The sequence below is a fragment of the Trachurus japonicus genome, chromosome 2, assembly GCF_045865225.1.
Source record: "Trachurus japonicus isolate A0001 chromosome 2, Traja_1.0".
Taxonomy (NCBI): domain Eukaryota; kingdom Metazoa; phylum Chordata; class Actinopteri; order Carangiformes; family Carangidae; genus Trachurus; species Trachurus japonicus.
This window is the reverse complement of record NC_140908.1, coordinates 2779835-2792074: the sequence shown is the minus strand read 5'-3', so window position 1 is coordinate 2792074 and position 12240 is coordinate 2779835. Positions and strand designations below refer to the sequence as shown.

The following is a 12240-nucleotide window of genomic DNA, read 5'->3' as shown; positions in this document are numbered from 1 at the left end:
GAACAAGGTATGTGTATCTGAATTTTGGGCTATTACTTTATTTTTGATGTCTTGTTTTATTTTTTGTTTTGGGGTGATGCCGTTCACATTATATTTTAATTCTTTAAGATGCATGTTATGCATCTAGTTTTAAGAAAGTCCAAAAAAAGAAAATTTCTGAGTATCTGTGACAACAGGTGGCAGGCAGACCAAGGAGGCAGAGTTTACGCTCAATACAGATTTTATTGAAAGCACAGGGGAGGATTGGGGCTGGAGAGCAGGGGAGGGAGAGAAAGGGAGCTGGAGGACACAGGAGGGCAGGCGATGAAGGTGAAGAGTGGCTGCTTGCTGGCAGGGCAGGGAATCTGGAAGCACAGGGGGACAGAATGAAAACATGAGGCAGGGAACATGGAGGGAAAAGCACTGGAACTGGAAAAAACGCAGGAAAGAACTGAGAAGGAGCCAGATGAAGTTACCGCGTGGTGAGCTGTAAAGCCTCAGCTGTGTGCCCTGCAGCAGCAGCCTGGGGAAGAGACACTCGGAGCACACAGACATGGATGTAACAGTAACATCTTCCAAGATGTATGAAAAATCAGTTCAAAAACATTGTCATTATACATTCATAAGTATATACAACATCTTATTTTTAACTTCACCAAAACATTACTACATTACATTTGTTAACTGATGAATGGCCGTTTGTAATGTGCTATGTTCATATTAAGTAAACAAGAAATAGCCTACTAAAACACAAGAGGAGCGCAGATTTTGGATATGAACAAAATTGAATGTCTTGTGAATATAGGGACGCCTTCCATGCCTTCAACTTCTTGGACTTAAAGGACAATTCCAGGCGAATTCAACTCAGGGGTGTATTTTCATATCATTTTAGGTCTAAAAGAATGAATCTGAAGATTTTCAGTTTAATCGCTCCTGTTTTGCGGTAGCTGCGTCTGTGCCCGCATCGCCACGGCAGCAATGAATGGGAGTGGATGTAAGTTCCGCTGTTTAGGCTGTTTCCAGCCCTCAAAGCCGCAATTTTTTTCCACAGACAGCGTCAGATGGAGACTCAAACATGCACCGAGAAGTTTATTTACTTCAAGCAAGCCGACATGTTTGTAAAACTAGATCTAATTCAAAGTCTCCCGGAGTCTCGCGCGAGACCCAGTTGCCGTGCTCGGTGTGTTCAGGGGCAGTGGGAAAAGCTACCGTTTGTGTCATAAACACAGGAATATCAACTCTTGACTTGCTTCAAGTAAAAAAAACTTCTCGGCGCATCTTTGAGTAGCCACCTGACGCTGTCTGTGGAAAAAAATGTACACTTGAAGCAAGTAAAGAGTTGATATTCCTGTGTTTATGACACAAGCGGTAGCTCCTACTGCGCCTGAATACACCAGCACTGCAACTTCGGGCTCGCGCGAGACTCCGGGAGACTTTGAATTAGATCTAGTTTTACAAACATGTCGGCTTGCTTGAAGTAAATAAACTTCTCGGTGCATGTTTGAGCAGCCATCTGATGCTGTCTGTGGAAAAAAATTGCGGCTTTGAGGGCTGGAAACAGCCTAAACAGCGGAACTTACATCCACTCCCATTCATTGCTGCCGTAGCGATGCGGGCACAGACGCAGCTACCGCAAAACAGGAGCGATTAAACTGAAAATCTTCAGATTCATTCTTTTAGACCTAAAATGATATGAAAATACACCCCTGAGTTGAATTCGCCTGGAATTGTCCTTTAACTTTGAGCTCTACATGAGAGAAAGATTATTATTATTATTATAACCTTTATTTATTCTCGAGAGACATTGAGGCTCATTTTCAATGTCGTCGAGTTTACAACGCAGTAAAAAATATTGACAGCGGTTACAGTCATTTGAAGTGATTACAACCAAAATACACTTAACAAGAAACAAGAAACACAATCATCTGAAACAGTTACAAATGGAAACACAGTTATTCATGACCAAGTACCTAAACTCACTGAGTGAAGGGAGCGTGTCCAATCTCAGGATGTGCTGTAACGCGTTCCAAGAGCTAGGGGCATCATAACAAAAAGCAGTCTTGCCAATACTCGTAAAGAGTAAAGAGATGACAGATCAAAAACTTGTTGGAAAACATTCAGTATGGTCTGTCTTGGTAAAAAGCCCACTCACCACGACAAGGTGCAGACCAGGAGTGGGAACATATAACACAGGACAAACAAACCTAACTTAGGAGTATGGGCACGGGACAAAAGTACAGAGCCCCTTAGGGGACATGTAGTGATGGGCAATCGAGGCTTTGTTGAGGCTTCAACACCTTTTTCGAGTAATGATTCATTCACTCGAGGCTTCACTGACACAGTTGCTCCAGTACGACATCTAGTGTTCAATAAAATGAAGTGCAATTGAGACGTGTCATTCATTGGTTCATTGATTGTCTGAGATTTGATTTGCCATGCTCACTCTTTACAACTAACATTGCATGGTTGTATGGTTTCAAGCTGACACAATAAAATATAAAAATTATAAAATTGACATGAAGTTACTCTGTTTTCTCATTTGGCATTATCTGATTGTGATAGGCTTTCCTTATAGGCTACTTAGCCTGATATATTAGCCTCTGCTGTGAATAACATTCTCATCTGAAACAAGTCTAAACAGTTTATGGCTTAAATGATGTGAAATGGTGTAGAGTAGATGGCAAATGTGATCTCATTTCAAAATAGAAAAGAAGGAAAGCTAGTAAGGCACGGAATTCAATCCCATGTCTGAGAAGGCCAAGGAGCGACCGCCGGATGTAATCACGGTGCGCCACTCTCCGCAACAGTTTTGCATGTGGGATGTGTTAAATATTTTTTGAGCTCATACGGTCGTTGACGCTTCAATCTTTACAAATATGCGTGTTACAACACTTAGATAAATTAATTTCCTCTGCTCCACATATCATGGTTTAGTAATGTTATAGAATTCCTGGTACTGAATGCTACACTTTCCAACCAAATCTCTGCCGCCTCAGTTTCTGTGTGCTTCAAAGGCTCAGCTCAGCTCTCACAGAGAGCCCAGACAACCGAAACATTGACGGTGCTCCGTGAATGACTGAATCAGTGAAGTGGTTCATACGTCATCCAAGTGGTTCATTCGTCACAAGTCACGGGACCAAACCACGCTTCGGCACGGTGGTTCGATACAAATACCGCGCATGTGTCGGAGCCTCGGTGTCAGAGGACCCATCACTAGGGACATGGGAAAAAAATGATTGGTGAAAAAAAAAGGATGAAGTTTCTCGACTGTCTGTCTGTGATCATAGCAGATAAGTAAATAACAGATCTGTGGACATTTCTCGCTCTAACGATGCTTTTAGTGCCGTAGAGACGTGTTTACAGTTCATACACCATATCGTTTATAGTCTGATGTGAGACGGAGATCAGCTCTGGTGGGTCCGGCGGCCGGCCAGGTCTGATGCCTGATGCTCGGACAGCGGCTCGCCTCACTTTCTGCCCGTGATGACAGTGGAGTTTGACCCTCTGACTCGGAGCAAGTTTACAAAAAAGCGTTACTTGGAGAAACTGACGTCTTGTGGAACAGCCGAGCCAGAGGGTCAAACTCCAGGGTCATCATGGGGAGAAAGCGAGCAGGTAGGTGGGTGGGCATCGGGCACACACACACGCGCACACACACACACACACACATATTGTATGAACTGTAAACACGTCTCTACGGCACTAAAAGCGTCGTTAGAGTGAGAAATGTCCATAGACCTGTAGACCACAGACAGATAGACAGACGGTCTGTGATGTAGCAAAAGTTTCTCGGGATCTCGAGAAACTTAAAACTTCATCCTTTTTTTTATCCCACCCATCAACCCCTTCCCCCCCATATCCCATCTCCAGTGGCGGCTCCAGAGAAATTTGATAGCAGGTGCTATGGGTGTGCTACAACATTGACGGGGGGTGCTCCTAGAAATGCATAGGAGGTGCATCGTTGTCCAAGATGACGTGGCTTCCTTATGCTGTGTTGAGTTATCAGTGAGTTATCAGTGATTGTCTTGGTGGCGACCGTGACGTGGCCATGACAATCCACTGCGACTGGCTCTGGGTCAGTTTGGAAAGGTTTGAGGCGAAGAAGACTCACAGCTTATGTGTTTGCCACTTTGTTTTCTTTTTGCCACTTTCCTGCTTGTGTACATTTCTGTCTTCCTGTTTATGACACGCCCCGTCCCCTGCAGATTGGCAGCTGACTTGATGCATTACTGTGGTTACTATTGCATATTTCCTTTTGCTGCTATAGCCTAATAAACATTTTCTTATGACTGATTGTTATACAAATAAGATGGGAAAAAAACATGTATCAAAATTACAGAAAGAAGTGGCAGGCAGGGAAGTGAAGTTTTGCTCAGTGGCAGAGGGAGAGAGTTTGTGAGAGCAGCATGAGCTGCTACTACTAACGAGCTACCTACTGCTCCACAAAATGATACAAACGGGAAAGCCTGTGTCAAAAAGTAAAAGAAAGTGGCAAACATATAAACCGCGAGTCACCTTCGCTTCGAGCCTTTCCAAGCTGACCCGGAGCCGGTTGCAGTGCAACGTCGTCGCCACGGAGGAAATGCACCCGCCGCGGGCTGATCAGCACCGGGGAGAGCTCCCCAAAACACCCCGGACAATTAATTCCATCATAATATCTAGAAATAGCCTAGAAATAACAATTAATTGTGTAATAATGTCAAGAAATAGCTTAGAAATAACAAATAATTGCGTAATAATGTCAAGAAATAGCTTAGAAATAACATTTAATGGGTCATAATGTCAAGAAAAAGCCTAGAAATAACAAATAATTGCGTAATAATGTCAAGAAATAGCTTAGAAATAACATTTAATGGGTCATAATGTCAAGAAATAGCCTAGAAATAACAAATAACTGCATCATAATGTCTAGAAATAGCCTAGAAATAACGGTTCATTTCATAATAATGTCATGTTTTCCATAAAGGCAAAAGATTACACATGCTTTTCATGCTTTGGATGACTTCTATGCAATCAATTGATATTTCTTGGCTATATTTCTCGACATTATGGTGCAATTACTTGTTATTTCTTGGCTTGATCATGTACTTTGCGGCCTGTACTATTAAAGCGTTACCATAAGAGTGTGTGTACCTGTGTCGGAGGGCTCGTAGCGGTGGATGAGCTGCTTGGCGTGCTGCTGGGTGTCGTCCCCCTCCAGCTGCTCCTCCTTCAGGAAGTCCTCCAGATCGGTCTGGGACAACTTCTGGCCGTCGGCCGAGAACTCCTGGAAAACCCTCAGGACGTCCTCTCGCTGGGTCAGCATCTTGTAAAAGAGGACGAACTCGTCGTCCTCCAGCGTCCCCGACTGCGACTTATCGGCCATCTAGGAGAAAGAAAAGGACATCTGTGCATCAAGAGAGGAAGAGATGCCAAGACAAAACCTGAGGAACGACTCCTTACCGTGAAGAGACGGTGAGCGTGGTGCTCGTTCATGTCCACGTTCATCATCTTCAGTAAGTCCCGCACCTCCCTGAAGTTCATCCTGCCGTCGTTGTTCTTGTCCGCCTTCTTGAACCAGTCACCGATCCACCTGGAGACGCCAGTTAAGGAAAAAACACCAACTGGAAAACGCTGTGTTTACCAAACTATGATGGGATTTCACTTCTTTCTAGAGACATAAGATTTAGCTCCTCCTCATTGGCAATATTTATTAAAAAGAAACTACTGTTAAAATTAACAGAACAACAAAACTTGGTTTGACTTTTCAATTTTGCCTTTCCTAGCGCCTCACTTTTTTTTTTCTTTTTCTCTTTTTTGTGTTTACACTGAACTTAATTTATCTGTATCAGTTTTTTTCTTTTGTTTTGCTTTATTTTCTCACCTCTTTCCATTTATTTATCTATTTAGTGTTGTTATCATTACTACTACTATTACTGTTCAGTTTAATTAATAAGATTCAGATAAAAAGTTAAAATCAGTTAAAAAATCATTTGATGTGTTTAATTTCATATATTTCATGATGTTTCATCTGAGTAAGTTAAAAAATAAGTGAGTCAAATAGCAGTACCGCCATCTACTGGCCGATTTTGGTTCAGCGGCTAGGCTTTGTCAATCTTGAATAAAACCTTTATGCAGGAAGTGACAGAAAAACAACAACAAAGAAGTTCAGAGCAGCACATTTGTCAGCTTCTAGCTATGACTAGCCACTCCAGCATACATCTTCGAGTTGCATCGTCAGTACGTGTTGTTTACATGTTCATTTATGGTTATATGCTGGAGCCTTAAGTGGCAGAATATTACCGGTACATTGTGTACTTATTTGTGTTATGTGTTTACATGTATTTAGCCTACTTTGAGTGAGCTATTTAGTTAGCCATGCTAGGCTTTGGTAATTGTTTATTTTATGGTTTATGCATCTCCATAAATGCAATATTCATGACTGTATTATTTTGTCTATCTCTTTTAGTTTCACACTTTACTTCATCAATAAATCTGGCAAAAGGAATACCCAGTGTGTTGTTTGGAGTGAAGAGTTTAGCTGCCTGTCAACACATGCATGCTACGCATTGAGGACAGAACAATTACTATTATTTTTACTATCATCATCTTCCCTTATATTTATTTCTTTTCTTTTCTTTTCTATTTAATTTAAATTTCGTTATTTCTCTACCTTGCACAAGGTATGCAAATATTATTTCTTTACTGTGTTTCAATGATTTGTTAGGTCAAGGTGAGGTCATGTTATAAGGCTTTCAGGTTTCAGACCTCACCTGCACATTTTTCTTTTCATATCTTTCTCACTAGTAAGAGAGATAAGTAAATGTTTTGTTCTATTTTATATGTGCAAATAAATAAAGTATAAAAAAAAAAGTATTGTGTAACTTTTAAAACTGAGTGAAGGATACTGGTCCAGTTGTTCTCCAGGTTCTCGATCAGCTTCCTCATGCCCCTGATCCAGGACTGCGCCTCGTCGGCCGACTCCGCCACCAGGTCCAGGTTGCCCCGGCGACCGCGAAACACCAGCGTGAAGCATCGCTCGGCCGGGAACTCGTCGGCGATGCTGAGCAGCACCTCCGACTGGTGGCCCTCCCGCACCGCCTCCACGTCGCTGACAGAGACTGGGCAGAGAGAAGACGTTTTATTCTAACAATCAGTCGGTTCACACAGAATAACTTCTATGGCAAAAGCCAATTTAACATTTAATAGCCAGACTGGATGTGTGTTGCAGATATCTGTAATTCAGTTTGCCGAGTCAAAAAGAATATTTCAGATATCTGCAACTACATTCTTCCAAGGACAAATGACGTCACTTTAACCATTCATGTGTATGGGGTTTGTCATTACAGATATCTACAATTCAGTTGCAGATATCCACTATGTGAATTACAGATATCTGTAACTGAATTACGACTATTCCTAATTCCAGTTTGAGATATCTACAATTTGATTTTGACTAGTCATAATTCCAGTTCAAGATATCTTTAATTCACTGCAATTAAAGATATCTACATGTCCCTGTTCAGATATCTTAAATTAAGTTTTGACTAGGTGAAATGACGTTGTAGATATCTCAAACTGGAGTTAGGAATAGTTGTAATTCAGTTACAGATATCCGTAATTCACATAGCGGATATCTGCAACTGAACTGTAGATATCTGTAATGACAAACCCCATACACATGATGGTTACAGTGACGTCATTTGTCCTAGGAAGAACGTAGTTGCAGATATCTGAAATGTTCTTTTTGACTCTGCAAAACTGAATTACAGATATCTTGAATCAAAAATCCAACTATTCAAAATGTAGTTACGACAAGTCAGAAAGACGTTGTTGATATCTACAATGTTAATTCCGGATAGTCAAACTTAGCTTTTAAATGTTAAATCCGCTTGCCATAAACTTCTTGAATTTCTACACTTACATGTGGAGTGAGTGTTGCCAGCTTTCTTGGACTTGTACCAGATGGTCATGCAGTCGTCCTGCAGTTTGAAGTAACGCTGCTTCTTCCAGGACCGGGACTTGATTTTCCGCATCACCGTCCCCACCAGCATGGACTGGAGGTTGTCATCCCCCGGTATGCCTGGAAAACAGACAGGGAAAACACTCTGGAGCTGGAAAATATGGAACTTACAACATAAACATTACATCTGTGATCAAATCTTCACATCTATGTTGCACAATATTAGTCTGTTTTAAAGTTAAAGATCAATTTCACATCAAATGTAATCTGTTTTATGAATATTTATGTACGTTTTCAATCATTATCTTACAATTTGCACAGTGTCTGCTCTACCAAAGCAGCTTTTTCTAGGTCCTGTGATATTGTTCTACTTAATGTACAACAATCAGATGTTATTATGAATTAATACAGTTTAATGGTTGCATTAAAAAAAAAAACTAAAAAAAACTAAAAATCCATAGAGGACAAGAACAAACTTACGGAGGCCACTCCCTGTAGAAGCCATTCAGTGTCTTCTCACACTGCCATCTACAGAAAAGAACAGTTGGAAGAACAAAAATATGCATTTTAATAATATCAAAACAACAGAGCTTTTAAAAAGAGATGAAATTTACATTATTCAACTGCAAATTCTGGTTATTTGATGTACAAGGTCTCTATAGATAGAAGTAGAACCCATGAGTACACGTCTGACTGTTTCCCACAAATATTACTATAGTCAGCTGGGTCACTTTGACCTCTCTCGCTTCTTAAAATGCATGTAACTGTGTTTGTGTAAATACAGTATGTCTCCCAGTCCATGACTTTTCCTAAAAGTGTGTTCTACATCATCTTATGCGTTTTCACGATTCTAGTATAAAAGAGAATGAAAAAAAGAGTGATTTTACCAAGAACCGCCAAGAGGTCATTTTGACCTCCATTCATTCTAATGCAAAAATGATAAATGGACTGTATTTATATAGCCATATATATTATATAGCCAGCCAGACACACAGTTCAAAACACTTTATAGTAATGCTTCACATTCATATACACACACACATACTTTACAAAAAATAACAATAGTCGTTGCTAGGCAACCAAGATAGACAACTTATTTTTCTATTTTTCGAACAGTGTGTGTATATGTACTGGGTATTGAGAAACGGCCTGTGTGTATATAAAAATGTACAAAATTGTTACAACTTTCTGAATTCATATCCATGAGCAAGGGACTGTCATTGTTATGTTCAATGTTTATGAGTAATGTTCATTTTTTATCTTAGTCGTGACTTAGGAGTTCAGATCTAGGTATTAGAAAGCTGTCAAACAGATAACAATTTTATTTGTATAGCCCGTTTTTACCAACAGTTTGTCTCAAAAGACTTTACATCCCATCATAACAACATCCTCTGTCCTTAGACCCTCACATCCACTGAGGAAAAACTCCATGGAAAACCCTTTTAACAGGGAGATATTGGAGAAATACTTCCTGTCTTTAGGATAGAACTGTTAATCCTGTTTTATCTGTATGAGTTTTAAATGTATTTTAATGTGCAGGACACATTTCCCTAAGGACAATAAAGGTCTTTTTAAGTTTTTAAAGTTTTAAGATAAAGACAAAGTTCAGTGTGTCAAACATTTCCATGTTATCTTACCAGGTGATAGCGCGGCAGCATTTTAGTCTGAACGTAACAGCGTGTTAAAATATCTTCTGTTGTGAACATCCACATCGCACCGTCCGACTGCCTTCAAACACTTTGAACTAAAAGGCTGAAAGTTAAGAAGTGAAGAGATGAGTGAGTCTGACCTGTTGCAGGATGAGGATCATCTCTGGTCGGTGGCTCTGGCTGCTGCAGAGCTGGAACAGATCATATGGCGCCCGGTCACTCGCTGCTCGCTGGCTGCTGCCTCGCTGCTCTCCACGCTGCTGCAGAGATGAAAGGCAACAACAACAAGTGAAGCCAGAGTCAACTCCCTGTGACGATCCCATGCTCCTCCTCCTCCTCTCTCTCTCTCCCTCTCCCTCCCTCTTTCTCTCTATAGATCCTTTCTTTCCCTATCAATTGTTTACCATTTCTTAAAGATGCTATATAATACAACGATGTATAAAAAGCAGCATCAAAGCCAGAGAGGTGTATATACTTTCAAACAAGCCATTAGGACTCCTGTAACTTTGTGATGTCACAGCATCTGATCCACCTGGATGGATAGATAGATAGACGGATAGATAGATAGATAGATAGATAGATAGATAGATAGATAGATAGATAGATAGATAGATAGATAGATAGATAGATAGATAGATAGATAGATAGATAGATAGATAGATAGGGCTCATCACTTTACATACACTCATATAAAACACAGTAAGGCAATAAAAACATTTACAAAAAATAAAAAGCAGCATTGAATTTTGCTGGATTTACTTCCTGTTTCTGTTTATCTCATTTGACCAATAAGGAAACGGGGGGAAAAAAACACAGGACAAAATTATACAGCGCCTCCTTCATCCTTCCTTCTGTCCCTCTATCCTTCCTTCCTTCCCCCTCTCTCTCCTTTCCTCCCTTCCTTCTGTCCCTCATCCCTTCTTCCTTCCTTCCTCCCTCCCTCCTTTCATTCTCCTTTCCTCCCTTTCTTCCTCCATCCTTCCTTTCTTTCCTCCCTTCTCCCTCCCCACCTTTCCCCACTCCTTCCTGTCTCCCTTCCTCCTTTCCACCATCTCTTTTCCCTTCCTTCCTCCCTTCTTCTTCATATATATATATATATATTTTATATATCTCTTTTAATATCTTGGTTGCCCTATATTTATAAATATCTATATTTATATATTTATATATTTTTTACCAGTCCACCACAGTGTGCACGGCATGTGTGAATGTGTTTGTTTGTATGTACTGCTGCTGTAACCTTGCAAATTTACCCGTCGGGGGATGAATAAAGGCATACTTTACTTTACTTTACTTGACCCAATCTGTTCCCTTCCTCCTTCTTGACACCGCACCACGCCAAATCCTTCCCTCTTTTTTTTTTTCTAACCACTTTTCTTCAGACCTTGATGGGACAATTTACATAAGCACAGCTGCTGATGAGAGAAAATGTTGCTGTTGCTGTTGCATTGCATTCTGGGAGGGCGTTATCTCCCTTGTATGGCTCAGATAGTTCCATATCATTTCACTCAGTTAAGTACTGCTCTGTCTTAACATATATTAGTATTAGTAATGTGTTGTAATATTGTATGTGTTTATGCTATTTCCTACTTAAAATGTATTCTAACCTTTTGTATTGTATTGTAACACCAACCTGCCTAGAGGACTCCAGATGGAAATTAGCCCTCTGGCTACAATCTGGCACATTTACAGCTACTACGGTACATGTTTATTAATGTGCATTGTCCTGACTTCTAAATAAATAAATGAAAATGAAAAGTCCTAAAGCAAAAGTTTGACTATTTGCTCTATTGTGACCCAACTTGCCAGTCATAAGTCTGTCATCCTCTGGCCTCTGTGACCGTTTTAATCATTTAGTCATTGGGTTTCAACATGTACCAGGACAATAAAGGGTCAGCACCTCCAGGTCTGAGTTCCACCACTGGTCAAGGCCTCTATTTATTTTTTTATTTATCTATTGCACATACACTCAAATTATTCGGCTATATAATTAATTCATTATTACATTCCCTTACTAGTGTAGGCATAAATCTGACACTGGGTCCACCTCCAACAACAAGTTCTACCATAGACTACATAAATACACTGAAATGGCATGTAGGGGATTTGATTATCTTTGCAGAGGGTACAAACCAAAACAAACAAACAAGCAAAATAAAAAAACATCTGGTAGGGCTAACTTTTTGTTTTACCTGACACAATTCGGCTCGTATTTTCCTCTTGTGATAAAAGTGCAGACCTCCATTCATCCGATTCCGGGGGTAAACACAGGACGATCTCACTCCATGGACTCACACAACAGCTGACCAGCCTCCTGCAAAACAACCGGATATGGATAACACCACTGTGATCATATAAATCCGTTTTTTATTCGGTTTGAACATCTGATTCCACGTGTTGTCAAAAAAAAAAAAAAGCACATGGCGCTGGTTCGTAGCCACGTGTGCGCGCGCGCGCGTGCACTGCATGCATGGTGCACGCGCGCGCCTGCTTCAGTCTTTTTGATCTCTTGATCTTTCACTGCGCGTTGACGTTGATTTATGCAGTGACGTCAAAAATTCGATTTCCTCATAAAGATATTCTGATGACGTGGCGATTCCCTTTGAAGTTACTGTGCTGTGACGTCATAATTGGCCATTTATTGTGATGTTGGTGACGTCAGATAGAGTA

At 40.6% G+C, this 12240-nt stretch overlaps 1 protein-coding gene across 1 annotated transcript; it reads right to left on the bottom strand.

Moving 5' to 3' along the window:
* Nucleotides 1-221: 221 nt before the first annotated feature.
* On the bottom strand, nucleotides 222-9782 carry LOC146990550 (1-phosphatidylinositol 4,5-bisphosphate phosphodiesterase delta-4-like). Its single transcript, XM_085804154.1, has 8 exons — nucleotides 9711-9782; nucleotides 8402-8449; nucleotides 7883-8041; nucleotides 6867-7079; nucleotides 6436-6499; nucleotides 5422-5551; nucleotides 5096-5344; nucleotides 222-344 (listed from the first exon to the last, which is right to left on the bottom strand). Exons 2-8 carry the CDS (start codon nucleotides 8424-8426, stop codon nucleotides 222-224), a joined length of 963 nt encoding a protein of 320 aa, XP_085660280.1. The 5' UTR covers nucleotides 8427-8449; nucleotides 9711-9782.
* Nucleotides 9783-12240: the final 2458 nt, after the last annotated feature.

What these genes read in the sequence shown, in the direction of transcription:
- LOC146990550 (XM_085804154.1), bottom strand. Translation starts at nt 8,426, where the DNA reads ATGGCTTCTACAGGGAGTGGCCTCC. An exon ending in ACGCTCACCGTCTCTTCACG is followed by an intron (nt 5,345 to 5,421) that starts GTAAGGAGTCGT and finishes TCTTTCTCCTAG; the next exon opens with ATGGCCGATAAGTCGCAGTC. An exon ending in CAGGTACACACACTCTTATG is followed by an intron (nt 345 to 5,095) that starts GTAACGCTTTAA and finishes CTGTGCTTCCAG; the next exon opens with ATTCCCTGCCCTGCCAGCAA.